The following is a 24,035-nucleotide window of genomic DNA, read 5'->3' as shown; positions in this document are numbered from 1 at the left end:
ATCACACCACTGTCTGCTGGTTGTAGTCAGGTCTCAACTATTTGAGAAGCTATCATCTCTGTGCTTCAACTCCCCTTTATGCAAAATGAAGATAATATGTTTACAGCAAAATATTAGATGAGAGGCTACTGTGTAACTGATAGAAAGTAAGCAATTACCACGTTAATCATCCTTCTCTTTCCCTCACTCATTTTTTTTTTAAAGATTTTATTTATTTTTTTGACAGACAGAGATCACAAGTAGACAGAGAGGCAGGCAGAGAGACAGGAGGAAGCAGGCTCCCTGCTGAGCAGAGAGCCCGATGTGGGACTCGATCCCAGGACCCTGAGATCATGACCTGAGCCGAAGGCAGCGGCTTAACCCTCTGAGCCACCCAGGCGCCCCTCCCTCACTCATTTTTAATATCTATAAGAATACTAAGAGAGAGAGGTTATAAACCACTTTTAAAAAAAATTTATTTTCCCTTCCTTTAAATATGATCAAATTTCAAGAGAGAACTGTTTTCATTAATAAGGTGTCTTTTGACAGAACAGAGCGTTCTCATTTTATAATTTGCTTTTAATACATATTCCCAGAGTGCTTGTCATGCGTGTTGATTACTTTTGGCTAATTATGAACTAAGTCTTCACAAATATGCTCTAAAAAGGAACATAAACAGAAGACTGAGTGGGAGTCCAAATGCAACAATAATCCCTTAAATTTTCTTTTAATCATGACAGGTCTTTTGAGAGAGAAGCACTTCCATTTTAGAAATAACATAAAGACAATAAAATTATAAACATTAGACAAAAGGTAGGTAGAGAAAGCACGGAAGGGGGAGGAAAATCTACCATAAATTAATTATCTGACTCAATGCATGAGATGTCATGAGAAGAGAGCAGTCATCAGGCCCAGTAAAACCCAAGCAGGGCCCTCCCGAGCTTTTTCCGATCCTAATCCTAGTTTACAATCTGCATTATTTCCATTGGTGAGCACCTGTTTTAGGTGAAAGGCTTGATTTTCACACCTGGGTTTCCTTCTGTCTGGATGGCTCCTCCAGTCTGGTGACTTCAGTGGCCTCTTCTTTGAATGTCTGGATTCCCCAGGATTCAATCCTCAGGTTAGTTCTTACAGAAGAGGTCCTTATGCGATGTGTCCCCTATTTCATCTCATTCCTTCCTATCATTTCAACTACGATCTGAATACCAACACTTCCCAAATTTGCAAATTCAGATCTCCTCTCCTGAGCTCCAGATCTAGATATAATAGTGCTAAGGGAGTATCTTCATCTGGGACTCCTGGGCATCTCAAACTCAGTGCATCTAGTACTGAATTCATTCCTTTCCTTTACAAATCTCTTTCTCTTCACTTTTCCAAATTCTGTATCTTGAAGTCATCCTCAATTATTCCTTTCACTCACCATCCACCAAAATTTTTCCCACCAAATCCTGTAGGTATAAATGATTTTCCATTCCCTTCCCTCGATATATTTCCTCTGTCCTTATCTTTTCTTACCCAGCTACTCTTACAGCATCCTGTCCCCTGGTCGGATTTTGCACTAGGACTGCTCTGTCCTCTGCAGTGCAACCAAGCTGATCCTATAAAATAGAAATCTATATCCCAGCACTGCTTTAATTCCTCAATTGATACTCCACTGGGTTTATCATGAAACCCACATCCTATTAACTGTTGTACAGTCTGCCCTCCTAATCTAGCTTCTCTCAGCACTTTTCTTGAATGCTTTGACCAAGGATTCCTGAACTGCTCACTTTTTCATGAATGAATCTTAATTTTCACACTCTTAGTACCATTTCTTCCTCATGGCCTGCTTCAGGTGTTTTTTACATTAAGCTCTGATGTTACCTTATTTGGGAGCTATTTCCCCTAATGCCTTCTCCCTTCACCTTTTGTATTCTGAGTTTTTTTCACTGTATTTTTATTATTATTATTGTTTTAAAATATGGAATGTTTCATGAATTTGCATGTCATCCTTGTTCAGGGCCCATGCTAATCTTCTCTTTGTCATTCCAATTTTAGCATATATGCTGCTGAAGTAAGTACTTTTTCACTGTATTTTAAACCAGTGTATTATTATCAATTTAACCACCTGTTTACATACATTATCTAAAACCTGGTGATAAATATAATAATCATGCTTATAATACTTTATTTACATTTATTAGGCCTTATTTACATTCACTAAGCCTCACTCAGGCAATGTTTAAAGTACTTTATGCATTATTTTCTAATTTAGTCTTCACAAGATCTCTGTACCCTGAGTACTATTATTGATCTTTACTTTATAGATGTAGATACTGAAACACATATAAGCTAAGTAAGTTGCCCAAGGTCTAACAGAGCTAGGATTAAAATTCCAATAGTCTGGTTCCAAAATGTGTATTCTTAATCACCCTCTATACTGTCTTTTGCAGAAGGTAAGACACACCTTACCGATTTGACATCGACCAGATAGAATGTTGGTCCAGTGATGGTAGCAGGTTCACTCCAGCTGATGTTGATGCTAAAAGGGGATGTTGCTATTACATGCACACTTTCAGGAGGACCATCTGGAGCTGTGAAAAAGAAAATCAATTACCCTGGGACTTCTGAGTTAGTCTTTGCTGCAAGATAATAATAGAAAAGGCCATGAGAAAAAGATAGTGATAATGAATTAATTATACATTAATTTATAGTTTATGCATACTAAAGGTATTGGCAAATTGAAAGATGTAATTCCTTTCAAAACAATTACTATATGTAAGAAACTTCCACACGAGATATTAATGATTATAAACATATGATTTTTAAACTCAAAATAATATTTTGAAATAAAACATTACTATTGCAAATCTTTTTGAATAAATGCTTTTATTTAAACATAGATTGTCTAATAATGTTGTTTTAGGAAGACCTGCAGAAACATGTTTGACTACAAAAAAAGTAGAACCGGAACAAGGGAATTATATCTAAAATTGAGTTGCTTTTATTGTTTTCACCAAGGGAGTAACATAGGAAATAGGTTTACAACTGATATTATCACAAATGTAAATTTTTCCTGAATTCATTATGACTCCACATAAATTCTTTAATTTGTCCTATTTTTATTATTATTATTTTTTTATCAAGAGTGCAAAACAAGAGATAATATTTTAGGGAACTGTCTGCTAAAAACCCTTCCATAAATTTTTAATTTATGAAACTGCTATGAACTAGAAGAGTTTTTAGTATGTTAAGAAGGATTTAGTCGCCGTTGATTTGATATACATTGAACTAGGGACACTGTTATTCATATCTCTGTCCTCTTATGGCCCCTAGTCAATTTTAGGGGCATTAAATACTGAGAGATAAGAATTTTCCAGTTTTTCTAATTTTTAAATCCATGTAAGCAAACATTACCGAACAAATATTGTGCCACGAATCCTGAGAAGGTATAAAGAAAAAGATTATTAAAATAGTCCTTTCCATAAATAATTTATAAGAGCCACAAATGGTACTAACTCAGTCAAACAAAATTTCTGGACCTCGGTTTCCTCCTTATATGCACATTTCATAGTGTTTTAAAACAATCGTGTATTCAAAATGTGTGAAAGTGGCCAGTTGGTCTACGGTTCAGCCCATCATTGTCAATTAATACAATATGTTATAACAAAAGGCTAAGTTAAGATAAGGACAAATCAGAAATACAAAGAATCGACTGTGAGTGGGCCAAGGGCAGAGTGTTGAATACAGATGGAGCGGGGAGTTTAGGTAAAGTTGCTCAGAGGAGATGGGAATCGAATAAGCTTTTGAAAGATGAGAAGGATTTCAATAATCAGAGGAGTAGTTTTAGGAGCACTTCTTTGCTAAGAGGATCACAAGTAAAGCCACAAAGACATAAACAGCAGGGTCCACAGACAGAATTTTATCATTGTAGAAGTGTTTTCCTTGGTAATCTTATGTTTATTATTTTATACATTCAAAAATATTGTCCTAGGAAGGAGTCCACACACTTCCTCAGACTGGAAAAGGAATTCATGATGCAAAAAAGATTCAGAATCCCTAAATTCGAGGAATACAGGTATCACAGACACACCCGTGTTCATATGGCAAGGAACAAGACTCAACTGGTTTTTTGGACACTAAGGTTATTATGTTAAAGCGTTTGAAGCTCATTCTTTTTTTTTTTTTTAATTTTATTTATTTATTTGACAGAGAGTGAGAGACAGTGAGAGAGGGAACACAAGCAGGGGGAGTGGCAGAGGGAGAAGCAAGCCCCCCACTCAGCAGGGAGGCCAATGTGGGGCTCCATCCCTGGGATCATGACCTGAGCTGAAGGCAGACATTTAACGACTGAGCCACCAGGCATCCCGTAGCTCATTCTTTAAATAATAGAATGCCACTGAAGGTTTTTGAAAGAGGAATATTTTTCTAATGATTTAGGAAGAAAACTTTAGTAGTTATACAATAGGTAGGTGCTCTGAAGCATTAAGTCCAGGGAGGCTATTTCCAAAAAGCCAAATAAGATATGATGAGATCCTAAACTAGATTAGTGACACTGGGTATAGATGGGAGGAGATGAATCCTAGAGTCATTTAGAAAATTTAAATGAAAAATAAACAAACAAACTTGAGGCTGATTACATGTGGGTAAAAACTGACATAGAGGATATAGCAAAAGCTAAAAGCTAGTGTTAATACCAGGAGAATGTTGATAGAATTCATCTGAATATACTGTTGGTATGAATTCTATCAATTCTATCATACCAACAGTATATTCAGGAGCAGATACTGGTTTTAGTAGGGGTAAAACTTTGGAAGGAGGTAATAATTTTGGATTTGTACTCATTAAGCCTGAGACACTTCCAAGAGTTGAGAATGTATACCTGATAATTTGAAAGATGAGCCTAGAATTAGGAAGATAGGTCCAGGATAGAAAAGAATTTTTTAAAAATTTCAGATAATTCCTTACAAATCAAGATAGCATAAATACAGCAAGCATATCTGGTTCAAGTGAGTCACATCCTCTGAAGAGACCCAAAGGATTATTTCAGTACCGGATAGTTATTTAAAATGTTAACAGCATGGACATTGCTGCTATGAACATTGGAATGCACGTGGCCCTTCTTTTCACTACATCCGTATCTTTGGGGTAAATACCCAGTAGTGCAATTGCTGGGTCATATGGCAGCTCTATTTTTAACTTTTTTGAGGAACCTCCACACTGTTTTCTGAAATAGCTGCACCAGCTTGTATTCCCACCAACAATGTAAGAGGGTTCCCCTTTCCCCACAACCTTTCCAACATTTGTTGTTTCTTGCCTTGTCAATTTTTGCCATTCTAACTGATACAAGGTGGTACCTCAATGTGTTTTTTTTTTTAAGATTTTATTTATTTATTTGACAGACAGAGATCACAAGAAGGCAGAGAGGGAGGCAGAGAGAGAGGCAGAGAGAGAGGGAGGAAGCAGGCTCCCTGCTGAGCAGAGAGACCAATTCGGGGCTCGATCCCAGGACCCTGAGATCATGACCTGAGCCGAAGGCAGAGGCTTTAACCCACTGAGCCACCCAGGTGCCCCTCAATGTGGTTTTGATTTGAATTTCCCTGATGGCTAATGATGATGGTGATGGGTATTAAGGAGGGCATATACTGCATGGAGCATTGGGTATTATATGCAAACAATGAATCATGGAACACTACAGCAAAAACTAATGTTGTACCATATGGTGACTAACAGAACATAAAAAAAGATAAAATGTTAATAGTAGTGACAATTTTTAAGCTATGAATATGTTATTGGCACTTAGAGTATGTTTCCATGAGAGATATTATGTGTGGAATTTAGGTATGCAACTCAGCCCATAAAAATGTATTTTAATAGTAGCATTAAAATATTTTTATACAATACTCAGATGTAACAATAGAGGACTCTACCAATCATGTAAAAGGAAATTTCTGTGGGAAAATGCCTTTGAGGTACCAAACGTATCTTTCCTACACATACCATTTCTGGCCCTTGTGCAACACTCTGTACACAGACTCAGAGATCTAGTCTGTATGGCCCAGGAAGGCATCCAGGAGAGATGGTGGAGAGAGGATGCTTCAGGATTCAGAAGTCTGATGAGCTGAGAAGCACTAATAATGATGACAGAATTGGATACATGATTTCTTTGGTAGCTAATGTGGAGAGATCATGGAATCCCAGCACTTAAACACACCTGCATATCCTAACATCTTCAGTCTTTATTACTCCTAATTTTATGATCCTAGATTTATGAAGTGTCTTAAATTATAGCATAATTCATTTAGATAATTATATATAACAAATGAGAGCTATGAGAGATCTGCCACTCGCATAATCAATTGCCTTCGGATGCCCTAACAGAATAATGCACTTCATATTCAAGAGTGGCAATCCTTTTTCCTTTCCAAACTGAATGTTCCTTAGAAATGTTATGCCCACCTTAACAAGTAGCAGAATAACAAAGAGCATCCCTGAATCTCTCTATTCAGAATGTTAAATTAAGAGAGGACAGGCTTCAGGACCAGGTACACCATTACTGATCATAACCGCACACTTTCCTCACAGAGAAATCTGCTTTGAAAACTGTAAGATGGTCTGTAGTGGCCTATCTTCTGCTGCCTTTGACTCTATAAATGGGATGGGCTGCAGTTAAGTGCAAATTTATTAAGACATTTACTAATTAATTAATAATGTTTTTGTTATTTAACATTAATTAATCCTTTTGCAAAACCTGCCTTCTAGCTCTGTAAGAACCATTGTGGAAAGGAACAATTTTCTGACAGGCCACAAACTTAAAGTATACCACTTTAAAAAAAATATTTGAGGCTCCCTTTCTCTTTAGTTATACCCAAGTGTTCTGTTGGCTTTTTGATGAAATTTATACGTTTATCCAACCAGCAAATATTGACTGAATACCTTCTGTGTACCAGACACTGGGAAGACACAAAGACTACAGAAGTGATGGATGCAGTTGTAGACCTATCTATATAGAGTTTCTAGAATGTAACTTCTCTTCTTCACTCAACAACTATTTATTGAACACCTACTACACAATGGGCATTTTTGAAGTGCTGGTGGTAGAGAAGAAAACCCAAGAGATAACGATCATAGAACCTCTATTTTAGTGGAGGGAGATAAATAATATATAACATGAAAATTTAGGTCAGTTAATACTAAATATGTAATTAAATTACATATGATGTTAGGAAGTGATATGAAGCATGACAAAAAATGAAGCAGGATAGTAAGAATGGGGATGCTGATGAGAATTACTATTTTTTAAATATGGCAGTCAGGGCATACCTCTATAAGCAGGTGATATTAAAACAAAGCTTTGAAGGAGGTAAAGGAGCATAGGAATGTTTGAAGGAAGAGCGTCAAAGACAAGACTCTGGCTAATGTAAAGGCCCTGAGGCAGGATTTTGCCTGGTCTATTTTTAGGAATAACAAGGACTCCAGTGAGGCTGAAGCCAGGTAATAATGAGAGTAAGAGAGGAAATGGGAGCCAGTTTGTGTAGGGCCTTTAAGGTCAGTGTTAGGGGCTTTGTAAGAACTGCTATCATGGGTAAAAAGAAAATGCCATAGTGTATTTTCACTACGGGGCCTAAAGGGACCTCTATAGATTTTGACACTTGATGTCTAACACATACCAGATAGATGGGTCAAACTTATTTAGATCCAAAGAGGAAATATTACCTCCAGAATCTAATTCATACACCTCTATAAAGTATACCAATTCAATGGTTGTTGGGACTAACTTTTAAACCAAACTCTTACAGCAGGCAAGCAAGATGGTACATTACTAACAAATATCACAGGTAGTTTACTGATAATTTTCTGTGACTAAGAAAGTTGATGAAGTTTTTCTGTGACTACGTTGATGGTCACCTGTCTTTGGAAATACTCCCAAGGAAATATGTCTATGTCTCTTCTGCTCTGTAGTTTGGGTCTTCCGGGTCTCAAGTGAAGGCAGATCCAAAACCATTTCCCAAGGGAAACCTTGGCCAATTTTGCAAGTATGTCTGTAGGCCAGCTCAGAAAGCAGTATGAAGCCTTACTTCCAACTCTTATCTTTCATAGGAAAATGTCAACCCTGCAATCATTCCTTAAATACTAGTAATCAAGCCCTCATCAGGGAGTGTCTGCTACCCCAAGCAGAGTTGAGAGAAAAGTGACATTTAAAGATCATTCATGGCAGACACTAACCGATTGGACTACTAAATATTTTTCAGTTCTGTACACTAATCAATCATTTTTTTAAAAAAGACAAGGTATTTAGCCCCTTGCTGAGCTGTGCTTTAATGCCATTTCTTGAACTTTTCTCAAAGACTTTTTCTTTTTTAAGAAACACTCTAAACAATATTTGCATTTTTAATAAATCTCATGAAATTGCTTTCTTTATACAAGGTTTCTTGTGTTGAATCCATTCTGAAAATTTCTCTTAGAAGGTAGTATATCAATCTGTATTCTTGAAGAATTAGAATATAATGATATGAGAACCCCTAAATCTATATTAAAAAAATTAAAGTAAACACACACATTACTAAACTGATAAAAGAATATATAATATGCATTTATTGATTCTTATTTTATCTGTATAAAACAAAGATAATCATTTAATTCACAGATAATTTAAGAGAAATACATAGAATACCAAAATGCTTGTCTATTAGAAAACAGTATTAATTATTTTAATATTGTCCAAACATTATAGTGTACTTTAAAGCATATGATATTTTCAAATTTCTTTTAGGTAATATTCTTTTGGAAATTATCAAAATTCCAAAAATACATAATAAGATATATGAGTATTTTTTCTCTTTTATTCCAATGTGTAGTAAACTATTACTAAAGTCACATAAAGGAGAATGCAAAATTAAAATTACAAATGCCAATCAGCAAAACCAAGGAAGCTTAAAGCACTAAAGAAGTGGGGAGATGAAAATATGCCAGTTTAAAAGCTTAGTAATGTATAAGCATCTTTGGGAGACTTTGTTTGTCTCCCCATAAACTGTCACATTCTGATTTAGGATTGTTTGTGAAATGAATCTAGTCAGTAATGGGCCAAGATATCACTATACCCTTTCTCTTATAAATCACAGCAATTTACTCAGTAGGAATGATCTATCTTTATTCTCTCATTCCCCATAATCCAATCACTTCCTCTCATAAGCACTTTTCCCCTGGTTTTCACAATAATGCATTTTCTGTAACTAACAACCATCATTTCCTGATTATCATGCTTCTATCCTTGCACAGGAATGTGGGTCTTATGTGGGTCAGGGTCATCTTTCCCATCCATCTGTGTCCTCATGCTAAGTGTGTTAGCTGAAAGGTGAGTCTGGATAGACCATCATTTTGCCTCATACGTATAAGAGCTTTAATGCCCCCAAGTCTATGCCAGTTTGATTAAGAACCATATATTTTGGTGTGTCTAATACTATACTTTCAAAATAAGCACATTCAAAGACTTATTAGTAACATTGTCTTCTGCAGATCTCCACAAATTTAATGATGAAAAATGTAGAAAATACTGAGTTTTTTAGTGCACCACACAATTGTGATGTTCCTAAAAGAATAAACATAAATAAATGACTTGACAACAACTCACAACACAGAAAATCTTGAGCTCTGCACACGTTATTTAAATTGCCTGTGTATCTATTTGGATTTAAGTTGAGCTTAAAGCTTATTTCAAGAGCCTATCCTTCAGGGTATTTTGGTTTCAGGATTTGATAGAGTAGACTACCACATTCCTAGCTACTACATGAGGGACTCCATTCTTTCTTAGCTTATACAAGTATTAGCCCCTAGGACTGTGAGTTGGCTTTGATTCAGCACACCTGGAAGAATTAGCTTTAAGTTTTACTTGTCTCAGGACTAGAGGAAATCTAATTGGTTGGGAGGTTTGAGTAGATTCCTTGAATTTTAAATAATTCAAGAGCATCCCAGGACACACCGTATTGGTTACAGCACTACACTAATCAGCTATCCTTCCCTGGGGCTGAATGTTTCCCTATAGCCCTAAAGGTAGTGATCTCACTGCCTAGTATAGGACAATATGGTTGGGGTATAAAATATTTCCTAGCATTCTACAGGACCCTAATTTTGTTTTATTGTTAGATTTTCTAACAGCAAGATGGCATCACAAAGGCAAATGAGTACTGAGAATGATTCATGGATGCTTATATTATTAGACTTCACAGAATGACCACTTTCTGTGATGTGTAATGAGTAATTTTTTGAGTCATTTCAGTTTGGCTTACATTGAAAAAAATTCAAAATACAAAAAACTCTCATTTCCAACACTAACCATGCCAAATAAGAATAAAAATATTCTAATATTAGTACTATTGCTTTTAGGATCAGATAATACATCTTTTTCTAGAACATCAGGTTTATAAAATAACTTCCTACGACGTGGTTCTCAAAATGTGATCTCCATACAAGCAGTATCAATGTTACCTGGGAAGTTGTTAGAAAAGCAAATTCTGAAGTCACACCCCAGATTTAACGGAATCAGAAGCCTGGGCAGGGATTAAATTACTGCTTCTGTGAGAGCTAGGGAAGCAGTGGAGGAGGGCTTGGGAGCAGGTGGTGATAAACACGGAAATGTGCATCCAGCCGATACATACTCCACAGACTGGTCTCCTCCTACCTTCCATTTATTTTAATTCTGGATAAATTACAGCGAGGCTTCTCCCTACTGTCACTCCCTCCCATTCCCAAAGTTCCCAGAGTAATAATAGGCCCTTGTGTTCCATAAGAATACAGAAACTTTGCGAAGGTACCATCTGGAATAATACAGATAGGGCCATCAGCATATCAGATGAGGCCATCACCACAATGGAGTATTGGGACCAAGATAAATGTCCCTATTTCATCCTTCCAGTCATTATATGTGGGTAAAATAACTTATCTTATCAGGTGTATCAGCAAAGAGAAAAGAAACTGAAAGTGTAGTTTTGAATAAAAGTCCCATCCAAACTATTTGGGAATGGAGATGGTGGGATTATATACTAGAAGCTTGTCTAGTATCTCCAGGTCTGTTTTAGTCCCAGTTGTCGAAGTTAATAATATCACATAGTGATTATCCTTAAAATTTCTTTTACCTGTTTGGTTCTTAGTGCTTTTGCTATAAAAGACATTGCATTTGTTCATGCAAATGGGATTTAAAAGTATTTTTATTTATATTCTGGAAAACTTTCTTAAGGTTTGGCAAAAGCTTTTTTTGACACTATTGAATTGGATGCTTTAGCAAATAGTTTAATTTTAAATACTAGTATTTCCTTTAAATTACTTTTTAACAGGATAGTTTCTCTTTGTAATCCCACTTAGCACCTCTCTGCTTCTTTTTTTTTTTTTAAGATTTTATTTATTTGAGAGAGCAAGAGTGACTGAGGGAGAGAGAGAGAAAGAGAGGGAGAGAGAGAGAGAAGGAGCAGGGGGAAGGACAAAAGCAGAGGGAGAAGCAGACTCTCCACTGAGGAGGGAGCCGTATGAGGGACTTGATCCTAGGACCCTGGGATCATGGCCTGAGCTGAAAGCAGATGCCTAACTGACTGAGCCACCTCGGTGTCCCTCTTTGCTTCTTTTTTGTGGTACTTTCATATCACCAGGAGGCTTTGGCCAAGTGCTATTTCAGATCTAAGATCACAGACTCTACCCTAGAAATAAATGAGGTTCATGAATGAATCAATGTGTGTAAAGTTCTTAGACTAGAACCAGCATATAACACTTGATAAGCTTGGCTACTGTCATTATTTTTAACAACCCAGCAAAGTGTTCTCAGTTCAGTTGTTGGGTCCAACCAAAAAGTCCCCCAAACTACCAGGTATAGCAATTATATGGTCTTTTCAGATTTGAGAGTTTTCCATAATCAAATCAGAGTTCTCCCCACTTCCTTAGTAATGCAGAAGTAAACGGATCTGAAAGTAACAAAGAATCAAGCCATTAACATCACACTTCTTTTTGAACCAAGAAAAAAAAAATCTCAGAAGAGTCCAAATAAACTCAATTCACTATGAGATTTGAAGTTTGAGATGAGAAAGTGAGAGAATTCATTTGAATTCATTTATCATTGAAAGATAAAATACAGGTAGCTACACTTAGGGGAAAGATATTTTTTCTCATTTTTCTCCCTATGATAACCAGTCCTTCTTAATATTAGTGATTTAAAAAATAACTGATGATCTTTATAAGATCCTTTGATTTTTAATGATTTTGCTGAGAAACATGCTCTATGTGCTTGTGTAATAGAATTTTAAAATTTTTTATTTAAACTCTAATAACTTGTTTAATAATCTGACAAAAGCTCTTTTGAGTTAAATATATAGTTGACTGCTCTATTAAATTCCTTAATTTTATATGCTTACTATTTTGTTTTAAATTGTGATTTCACCCAAATATCTTTTCTTTGTTATCATACTTAGCGGCCCAAATTTAGACATTGTTCTCTTTTGTTTTTTTCATGGACTATCAATCTATTATGATCCTACTTTGCAATACAAATACAGTAAGTTAATTCTCTCAGTTACATCATATAGATACTGTTAATGCTTCTGAAATAGGCATGCACTATTTTTCTTTATTGTTTGAAATATTTCTCAATTTATTACATGCATAATTCTTTCCTAAGTGCAGAATTCATGCTTCCTATGCTAATGACAAGGAAAAATAAAAACAATATCAGCAATATAAAATAGACTGGCTTCATGAAATAAAAGAAGCTAAACATGTTCAGCATGGACAGTAACTGGGAGAATTTTAATTTTGGCTATAACTATGTAAGTATTTGAAAGACAAATTATAGAAAAAAATGAAGAAAAGAATTAGTATGAATTATTTTGTAATGGAGAATTTTGGCATTGATAGACTTCCACATTAAGTCAAATGCCTTCCACGAGTCCAAATGCCATAATCATTTAATCTTAGATACTAAGTAGGCATGGAGGGTAGAAACATACATAAGACATGGTCACCTAGTTATCTCTGCTTTTTAAAATTATTTATTTATTTATTTGAGGAGGGGAAAGAGTACACAAGTGGGAGGGGGAGAAGAAGAGAGAATCTGAAGCAGACTCCATGCAACTTGTGGAGCCCAGTGTGGGGATTGATCTCAAGACCCTGAAATCATGACCTGAACTGAAACCTTTTAGTTTTTGATGCTTAGCTGACCGCACCACCTAGACACCCCAATCATGTCTGTTTTTAAGGAGCTCATAGTACCATAAAAAAGGGAGAGAAAAACAATTATGAAGCAAAATATTCAGTATTTGAGAAACAGTTCTCAAGATGTGGGAGTGGAGAGAGGAACTCATAGAAGGTTTTGCAAAAGACAGTTGGTGTGAAATATAGTGAAAAGGAAGCTGTTCTCAAAAAACAAAAAACAAAACAAAACAAAAAACTAAAACAAAACCCACAGAAAGGACAGTGAGAAAGAATAGCAAAGATTCTGGAGCACAAAAGAGAAAGACCAAGGGAAATGTAAGCGAAATCACAGATGACCTACCTTATACAACATACCAAAAAGTATGATTTTTATGCCACAGGAAAATAGAAACTTTAAAGATTTTAAGCAGGACACTAACATGGTCAGACAGGTGTATTCAAAAGCTGGGTTCAGGTGGAAGATAGAGGAAATAGGACCGGAAAGATCACTTAGATATCTTTTGTAATAATGCAGGAAATTAATTTTAAGAGTCTGGATTTAGAGATGTTTAACAGAGGAAAATAAAGAAATTCATGAAGTACTTAGAAGGTAACTTCAATAAGACTCAGGTATGGATTTGGGGTGGGGGATGGGAGGCGGCTAGAAATAACAATTCCAGGGTGGCTGGCATGAACAATTAAGTGAACAATAGTACAAATGCCCTGAAACAGTGAACACACAGGCAGGCAAGGTTTGCAGTAGAGCGGGGGAGGTGGGCAGTAGTAATATGGGTCTGACATGTCTGTGGAAACCTAAGCAGTCATGCTAGTAACCTCAACCTACAGCCTAGAAGAGAGATGTCCTCTTGAACTACACATTTGGGAGTCTCAGGCAACTGACTGAGAAGGCTTTCAACAGCATCTAACAAATTTCACAGAAGTACAACCATCATGTCTAGAATAAATTATATTCATTTCCTCTAGTGGTAGCAGGTTAGAGCCATTCTAAAAATTCATTGCCACCAAATGGGCTTCTTTATGTCTTGGATTATATTTTCCTATTTATTTATGGCTAACATCTCTTCTTATCTTTATATAATTGCTTCTTTATAGAAGGGATAACATCTACCTTTGTTAGATAGCACTTATCACATTATAAGTGCATTACACCATTTAAAATAAATTAAGGAAAATAGCAATACATAGTAACTCAGTAACCACTTCTTATTTTTAAAAATTGTTAAGGCATATTTTGCCCTTTATTTAGTTTTTTTTTTTTTTTTCTTTTTAGATCATAAAGTTGCATTCCTTGGAAGCCTCTTTGATGAGGCATGTTTTGTTGAATTTTTTTTTAACCTAACAGATGTTTGGGTAGTTAAAATTCCTCATGAGTATGGTATCCTGTGGCTTTCACAACCTAAGTGTTACCCCAGGAATTTTCCTTTCTTGCTGTCTTCCAGTCCTGGTGGTCTATAGGAGATGCACATTATGAGAGTCTCATTTCATTCCATACTAATTTCACACCCACACTCTTTTAAAGTTGTACATTTCCTCAGCATTATAAGCACTTATTGTGCACCATGGAGATATTTAACATATTTCCATTCTACATTCCTCCTCCACACACAACTCAAATGGCTTTTGAGTATAAAGGCAATCAGAAAAAAAGAGATGAGTAAAATAATCTGCAAGACTTTAATGTCTCAAGTTAAATATTTCTGCCATTTTTAATTTTTGTGATTATGTTTGTATCTATACACACTCAGCATGAAGTAGAGAGTTATGGCTATTATACAGATGACTTAAGGAGAAAAGTAATTTGGCTTCAATTATCTAGATCAGAGTATGTGGGAGAAAGAAATGTTAGCTTGAGTTGGCTGAATATTGTTTCCTTTCTTTACTCTAGTTTACAGTGGTAGATTCAAATGCAGAAACTACCTCAATTTAATTCTTAGTTCGCGTTCTAACTTTGCTCCCTAAATCTTCATTTGAGTACTCTTCCTCATGAGTTCAAAGAGAGAGAATACTACATATTTTCTTATTCTACAAGCCATTTCAGAATGTTTTACAATATTTATTATTCAGACAATATTTAATATTCAATATTATCATTATTTATTAATACTAAATAAATATTTATTATTAATAATAAAATTATTATTCTAATAATTTCAGAATTATTCAATTTTTGAATTTTGAATTCAGAGTTTTGGAAAAAGTCGATATCAAACTAGCCATCAATTTCTAGCTCCTTATTTAGAATCTCCAGGCTTTGATATGAAGGTCCATTACTAAATGCTTCTGTGTAACTCAATGCTATTAGAAATGCATATATATGAAATAGTGATTTGTACTAATTTATATTGTTGTTTATTCTTTACTCTCATTGAGAGAAACAGTTCATTTTCATCATTTTATCATCTTACATGAGATTATGAAACAACATAACACTTTTTTGAATAATGACTATACAAAATATTAATTTTCTTCATTGAGATTACTTTTTATGTTTGTAAAAGGTCTTTAATACTTTTCATCTTTAATATTCAGAATAAATGCTACTTATTTTTTATCTTAAAAGCATTACTGCTTATCAATATTTTTGTTGCTGGACTATTTTATTTTATTCTTTTTTAAAGATTTTATTTACTTATTTGAGAGAGAAAGTGAGAGAGCATATGAGCAGGGACAGAGGAGGGAGAAGCAGACTCGTAGCTTTGCAGGGAGCCCAATGTGGGGCTCAATCTCTGGACCCCAGGATCATGACCTGAGCTGAAGGAAGACACTTAACTGACTGAGCCACCTAATTTATTTTATTCTTATATTATATGTTAGTTCTCTATATATATTATCTGGCAATAATATGTATCATGTCTTTTTGTCTTTCATATCAAGTACAATCCCAGATGATCTCTCCTGGGCTTAATATAATAAATAAAACTTTTCTCTCACTGTATAATTATGAAATTCAGATATATATGTATGCATACATGTATACATATATATGCATATACCATTCAGGAAAAATGTCTTTTCCATTCTGAGACAAAAAGGGGTAACCAACTCATTCTCATTCTCATAATTATACAATTATTCCCACACATATGAATACTCAGATGAAAAGCTAGTAAGTTTGCAAATGCCAAGAAAAATCATATGTCTATTGTCACAAATTCTGAAATATATAAACCTTTTTACTTTTCTTTCTAAATCACAGTGGCAGGAAGGCAGTTTCCATGTATCCTCTGGAACTAAAATAGGAAAAATTTTTTATTCTACTGATAAATAACAGAGTAGAAAATCAACTCTCAAGCAGAAAGAAAAAGAGGAAGGGAAAAGATTAGTATAGACAACCTACTTATATACTGATAAACAGCTTCATATGCAAGTATTCTCTGATGGCGAATTCAAATTGTGGCAGTGAGATACTAGATCCAAGGAGAAGAATAGTACCAGATAAAAGACAAACTAGCGCTTTGTAGACAGGCACTCTGTGAATTAGTCATCAAGAAAAGACCTGGAAACTGGGGTGAAGAGAAGCCAAGATTACTTTCTCCATTGCATCAAGAACTAGCCAACCAACAAACCACCAATGACAAAGGGACTCATCCTGCTAAAACCAGGAAAGTAATACTTAAAAAAAAAAAAAAAGGGGCGGGGGCGCCTGGGTGGCTCAGTGGGTTAAAGCCTCTGCCTTCAGCTCAGGTCATGATCTCAGGGTCCTGGGATCGAGCCCCGCATCGGGCTCTCTGCTCTGCGAGGAGCCTGCTTCCCTCTCTCTCTGCCTGCCTCTCTGCCTACTTGTGATCTCTCTCTGTCAAATAAATAAATAAAATCTTTAAAAAAAAAAAAATTCATGCTGATTGTGAAAAGTTTGCAATACTCTACCATTATTCCTTTAGACCAAAATGAGCAAAATAGAGTAGTAGGAAATTGGAAATGACCAAATTCTAGTGGGTTGATCACAGATCTAAAATGGGGTGGTAAGGAGGAGGGGAGACTAGGGAAGCAATGACATTCAAATGGAAAAATTCCTAAATTTTCAAATTAAGAATGTGAGAGTCCTTAAAAACTTAGCTTTGCAGTTTCATTTAGCAGATTCTGAATTAATCATTTTAATTATCATTTTATGCTAACTGAACATCTATCATTATGTCTAGAGTGCTTGAATAGATGATGCATCCAGAAAATCCACTTGCTGGCTCACTGTAGGAGGTAAAAGCAGGTACCATCCAAGTGAGATGATGGTAAGGAATAGGATGAGAAACCTCAGTGTCAGGATGGGAATCCTCAGTGTCTGAATCCTCAGACCCTCAGTGCAGGCAGAAGGTCTATTTTAACTAAAGGCTCCAAAGTAGCTGTCCACAGGCCAGATTGGGGCTACAGATGTGTTTAGTTTGAACTATTAAATGATTTTTTCAAAAGATTTTATTTATTTATTTGACAGAGAGAGAGATCACAAGTAGACAGAGAGGCAGGCAGAGAGAAAGGAGGGAGTGGGCTCCCTGCTGAGCAGAGAACCCAATGTGGGGCTTGATCCCAGGACCCTGAGATCATGACCTGAGCCAAAGGCAGAGGCTTACCCACTGAGCCACCAAGTGCCTCTTAAATGATTTTAAATTAAAAAAAAAAAGTCACAATCAAGAAACTGTTTTCACATTTAAAAAAAAAATCTAAATTTCCTGTTTCTATGAAAACATCAGAAGTCCTAATAGCATGACCTATCTAATAGCATGACCAGTAATAAGCCTTTAGATAGCACATTCTCTGTTAATTTGTCAGTTTCCTCCACCCCCAATTGCCTTACATCAGCCTGCTTCACTCATTGTAGCACCCCTTCAGTTAACTTCCAGTTGCCTCGGGACCTTAAAGTTTATTCATTCAGTCAATGTCTCATTTTTTTTAAGATTTTATTTTTTATTTGAGAGAGAGAGAGAGAGAGAATGGGGGGTGCACACGCATGTAACACAAGCAGGGGGAGGGGCAAAGGGAGAAGTAGACTCCCCGTCAAGCAAGGAGCCCAACTAGGGGCTCAATCTGAGGACCCTGGGGTCGTGACCTGAGCCTAAGGCAGACACTTAACTGACCTAGCCACCCAGGCGCCCCAGTCAGTATCACCCTTTTTAGTCAAATCTTCATTTGTGATTTTCCAGGGTGATGCAACGGAAGTCCCTAGTTTTTCCTACATTCTTATCTCTAAGCATGTATTTCTGTTTTCTAGTTAATTGGATTAGAATAGTCACTTCTTCTCAAATCCAAAAGATTCAAAATAACCATGGTTACTGACTAAACCCAATGCAAATGTGATTTTTCCGTTTGTTTTTTTTTTCTTTTCTGTGTTATGGCACTATCATCCTCAGTATCACCTGAACTAGAAAATAGTTCATTCTCCCCTACTCACTTTAGCTTACTCAATCAAATTTCACTCACTTAGGAAATATTAATAGAGTACCTACTCTTACCAGGCACCATTCTCTAGGCAATAAGAGATAGCAATGGTCAAGACAGATTCTAAAAACAAACAAAAATAAAAAGCTATTACATATTTATAAATGCTCATTTAGATAACAGGATATTCTAGAAAAAGACTGCAAAGCTACTTTAGATTGGGTAGTCAGGGAAATCCATTCTGAGTAGGAATCATTTAAATAGAGATATACATTATGAGAAGCTGCCCTTGCAAAGCTAGAGGTGAAAGACCATTCCAGTCAAAAGGAACGGGGGGTACAAAGGCCCAAGTTCTAGGAGTTTAGTGTGTTCAAGCAACAGAAAAAATGTCTTGTGTGAATGATGAGTAATGGTTAAGAGGGAGAGTAGTTACGGATGAGGTTAGAGTGTTAGGTAAGGGCCAGGTCATGTGAATCATGTTAAGAAATTTGAGTTTGGGATGCCTGGGTAGCTCAGTCGGTTAAGCATCTGCCTTCAGCTCAGGTCAGGATCCCAGAGTTCTGGGATCGAGTCCCTCATCGGGCTCCTTGCTCAGCTGGGAGACTGTTTCTCCCTCTGCCTGCCTCTCCACCTGCTCGTGCGCTCGCTCTCTCTCTCTCTCTTTCTGACAAATAAATAAAATCTTGAAAAAAGAAATTTGAATTTTATTCTAAAGCAATGGAAATCCATTGGATGGCTTTAAACAGGGAAGTGATAGCATCTGATTTAGGTTTAAAAAGATCAGCCTAGAAGCTCTGGAGGTCAGTTAGGTTCATGCAGTGGTAACAGTAATAAAGGATAGGGCTAGTATGACAGCAATGCAAAGGGAGGGATGTATTTAGATGGCACAGTTGAAATAAATCATTGGCAGAGTTGAGTAGGAAAAGAACACTGCCTAGATTTTCATTTTCTGCAACCAGATAAATAATGGCACATTTTACTGAGATAGGCAATGTTAGAAGAGGAGAAGTTAGGTGTTTAGACCACATTAAATTTTGAAAGGTATATTTGACACACACGCTCAATAGGGTCAAAAGACATCAGTGATCAGGTAAATATACTGAAGATCAGTATATTTTATTCAGTATATATAATCAGTATATTATATTCTAGGGATGAATCAGAGCTAAAAATAGACATTTGAGAATAATTACCGTATCAGTAAACTTTAAAGTCGTAGGACCAGATAAAGTCGCATCAAGGTAAGATCTCCTGGGGGTTGTATGTTGATACAAAAAAGCGTTAAATATAGATATCTGGGCACCCCAACACTTAGATTTTAAAAAGGAATGAGCAAAGGAGACTGAGAAAAGCAAGAAGGGCAGATATTACAGAAAGCTAGGGTCAAAGTGCTACAAGGAGGAGAGGCTGGATAATTGTGTTGAAAGTGGAGTTGTTTGGATTCTATCTCAGATGTTGAATTGCATTAACAAATATGGTTGAAAACTTACTCTGCAAAAATTATGCTATACTCTCCTGGGAATACATTAAGTAACCTAAAAAATAAGGTCTCTAGATCAAAGTTTATTTCTCTATTTATAAAGGCCTATAACAGCATCTATTTATTACCGAAAATCTCTCTGTATAGTACCAAATCTCTCTTATAGGTACCAAAAATTTTTAGGAAAATGGGATTTGGATCTGAAAGGAATTACCTAGTAACAGTCTTGATCAAGATAGAAGAATGGTAACAGAAGGTGCCTATTTGGATGGTTTATATGGGAGGGTATTGCAATGGGTGACCTGGGCAACTTGAAATTTGCTCAGGATGGCTTGGGGTGGAAATGGCATTTCAGAAAGTGCAGCTCTGGCTTGCAGCATTTGATCTGCAATTTATTTAGTTTTCATGGAAGCCATTATAATTCTATGTAGATACTGCTTAGGATGAATAATAGAAATTTATTTACTTACTCATGGTTAACCATTTTATCTAACCAAGTAGGGTAACCAGTTAGTTTTAAAATATAAAACTAAAGTTATAACAGAATTTTTATGTAGACTTTGAATAATTTCTATGGAGAAGCATTAAAAGGGCTCTTTCCTGAATACGAAAGTCCTGAAAGATGGATAAATGGCAGAAAAATTTTTAAGAAATTATTTTATGTTCCTTCTCTGTGCTTTTTCCCTTATTCACATCTCCAGCTAGGAGTTGAAACCCTGGTATTTGTTTGCCTCCAAATTTTATATAGGTATAGCACAAGCTGAGAAGGTACTTGTCAGGAGATCTGTTTCAGCTGGTGTGTGTGTGAGTATCCATAAAGTCACCACAAAGGTTGTAAAGTATAGCTTAAAAGGTGCAGAGCATCTAGATATGAAGGGGAAAATGTAGGCATGGACAAAGGGGGCTCAGTGGCAATCAGTATAGCCTAGTAATATACTCCAAGAGAGGTCCATAATGCTTTATTGCAAGAGAAGACTCTAGGACTTCAGTACGACTCTAAAAGTCTGAGAAAAGCCTTTAATAATGTCTGAAATTGAATTTTCCATTGGGATTCAATTAAATTAAAAACAAATGTTATTACATGTATTAGTTTATAGACTAATTCATTAATTTTCATGTCCAGTGATTGTATTAAGTAAAAATCATTAATTCAACAGGTATCAGTGTATGTATTTATTCCTTCATAAATATATATTTATTTCCTTTGCATGGAAGCCATTATAATTCCATGTAGATGGTGTTCAGGATAAGTCATAGAAATTTATTTAGCTAATTATGAGTAATGATTCTGTCTAAATGAGTAGAGTAGCTAGTTTTAAGACATAAAACTAAAGTTGCAAAAACAATCATTACCTATACTTTGAGTGGTTTCTGCAGAAAAGCATTCAAAGAGCTTTTTCTCAGAAGCAGAAGTATAAACACATATAGAAGGTAATACTTACGACCAGGAAGGGTTTGTGTAGATATCCAATTGGAAGCATTGCCATAGCCGGCATTGGTGCTGGCAGCCACTTGGAATCGGTACCATCTGAATTTCTTTAATCCATACACTGTCTCTTCAGTTAAGTCAGCTTCATAAAGGTATTGAATTTTTTGATACTCAACACATTCTTCAGAATCCCATTCTATGCATTTCTGAGCCCGCAGCTGAGTGATGATCTTGTAATTTTGGAAGTAGCCAAGAATAGTGTTGGGTCTCACCCACGTTAATGTTGCACTAGTTGACTGAACATTAGAAAAAGCAATATTTGTGGGAACACTAGGAACTAAAAGTTAAAGGAGAAAAATTGAAAACAATTAGAACTACCAAAAACTGTTAAACAGAAGGAAGACTGGATTCAAAAATATGTCCTTATTATGCATCTAGTGGCAATCCCTTATTACAACTACCCTTAGATCAGCAGTACCACATTTACTGAGCAGAACCTTAAGGTGATGCTTCAGAGACTACTGATCTAAAAGGTAGAGGACAAAACAACTGTGATTCGATTAATTCCAAGTTTTGCTCCCAAACTGACTCATAAGAATCTCGTATAAACTTACTTTGGCTTCATATATAAACATCAGTACAAAATAAAATTGTATGCTCATTTAACCTTATGTACATCCCTGGGTATGGTCTGACTTTTAATATTCAGTTCCCAAGAAAGACATACTTACATTTAAATGTTGGATAGACACAAATGCATCTTACATATAGTAAAAATTGATTATATAATAATTCTAAATAAACAATGCTATTAGCTGAATTAGTAATTTACTTATTAGTTGATTTTTATTTTACCTTGCATATACTTACATTTGATAAAAACCAAGATAAACAAACAAATAAATAAATAAATTGACAAAACCCTTTCTAGAACATCATTCAGCACACTGATATTAATACACAGACAAAGAAATCTGCATATCACCTATAATCACAAGGTCCTACTTGGGGTCACTTTTTGGATTTGATATTGACCACCAGTTTGCTATTTGTATATCAGCTGTGAGGTTCTGAGCCTGGTGTGAAGGATTCAAGATATAAAAGGCTTATGTCTTATTTTTAAGATACTGCAATTTATTGAACAAGTAATACAAGCATGTTAAGGTTAGGAATATGAAAGAACAATGAAATAAGTGATGTAAGCACTTTTCTCAACCATGTCTTTCCCTGCGTGTGTGAAAAGGCTTTTGCTTAGAAGACTAAGAAGACTAAGATAGAATGGTAACAATGACTTGTATGAAAATGACATAATTTATAAAAATTATATGATAATAATCACACTTAAAAATTAGAAAATAAATGAGAGAAAACTCATTCATTCCTAAATGTATCATATTAATTCAGGATTCAGTAAATGTCTAATGAGAACCTAATTTGTGCCAAGTGCTACTGTAGGTGCTGGGTATACAATGAATAAACCGGACAGAAGTCCCTGACCTTGTGTAATTTACGTTTGGTGTATTTACATACAATAAAAGTATACAATAAAAGTATACAATAAAAGTATAAGTGACTATTGTATATAGTATTTTAGATGATGATTAGTGTTTTGGGGGAGAAATAAGGAAAGGAAGAAGAGAAAGATGACCTAGGGATACTGAAATGTTTAACTGAGTATTCAGAGAAGCCCTCACTGATTAGAAGACATGAAGTTCCTGATGAAGGTAGGGGAACCAACCTTGGGAATATTTGAAAAAAGAACATTCCTGGCAGGGAAAAATGCATGATTATAAGCTCTAAGTTGGAACCATCCTTGGTATATTTGAAGAATAATTAAGAGGCCAGTGTGGCTAATAAGAGTTGAGGTCTGAGAAAAAATAATGAAGGCTAGATTGTATACAACATTCTTTTTTTTTTTTTTTTTAAGATTTTACTTCTTAATTTGACAAAGAGAAAGAGAAAGAGAGCACATGTGCACAAGCAGGGGGAGTGGGAAAAGGGGAAGGGAGTCCGATGCAGGACTCGATCCCAAGACACTGGGATCACAACCTGAGCTGAAGGCAGATGGTAAACCAACTGAGCCACCCAGGCACCCTGAAGGACATTCTTTTGAGCAGAGGAATGACAGATTCTAACATGTTTTCACACAATCACTCCAACTACTGTGCTGATTATAGAGTGAAGAGATGTAAGGGTACAAACAGGGAGAGCAATTAGTAGGCTATTACAGTGTCAACACAACAGATCATGATGGGGATTACAGCAGCAGAAATGAAAGGAAGAATTCAGACTCTGAACACATTTTGAAGGGGGGCTGACAGGACTTGCTGATGTGTGACATGTGGGGTATAAGGGAAGGAGAGAGTAGAAGAAAGCTCTAAAGCCTTTGGATTGAGCAAACAGAAGGATGAAGTCATTATTAACCAAGATGATGTGGAAGGAGTAAACACTAGGGAGAGATTAAGAATTTATTTTGAGGGGCTCCTGGGTGGCTCAGTGGGTTAAGCCTCTGCCTTCGGCTCAGGTCATGATCCCAGCGTCCTGGGATCGAGCCCCACATTGAGCCCCACATCGGGCTCTCTGCTCGGCAGGGAGTCTGCTTTGCTTCCT

The 24,035-nt window shown here is 35.9% G+C and overlaps 1 protein-coding gene and 1 non-coding gene across 2 annotated transcripts in view; both read right to left on the bottom strand.

Moving 5' to 3' along the window:
- Window positions 1–24,035, bottom strand: part of PTPRQ (protein tyrosine phosphatase receptor type Q) — a 196,395-nt gene that overhangs the window by 69,953 nt on the left and 102,407 nt on the right. Inside the window, exons 26-27 of the mRNA XM_047741655.1 lie at window positions 21,439–21,762; window positions 2,431–2,552 (exon numbers count right to left, since the gene is read on the bottom strand). Of these exons, the coding sequence (XP_047597611.1) occupies window positions 2,431–2,552; window positions 21,439–21,762 (446 nt within the window). The remainder of the gene's footprint in view (window positions 1–2,430; window positions 2,553–21,438; window positions 21,763–24,035) is intronic.
- On the bottom strand, window positions 1,934–2,040 carry LOC125108070 (U6 spliceosomal RNA). The gene has a single exon (XR_007129759.1). It is a non-coding gene; the product is annotated as a U6 spliceosomal RNA (small nuclear RNA).

The sequence above is a fragment of the Lutra lutra genome, chromosome 8, assembly GCF_902655055.1.
Source record: "Lutra lutra chromosome 8, mLutLut1.2, whole genome shotgun sequence".
Classification (NCBI taxonomy): Eukaryota; Metazoa; Chordata; class Mammalia; order Carnivora; family Mustelidae; genus Lutra; species Lutra lutra.
The sequence above is the reverse complement of the archived record's forward strand: the minus strand, read 5'-3'. Positions and strand labels throughout refer to the sequence as shown.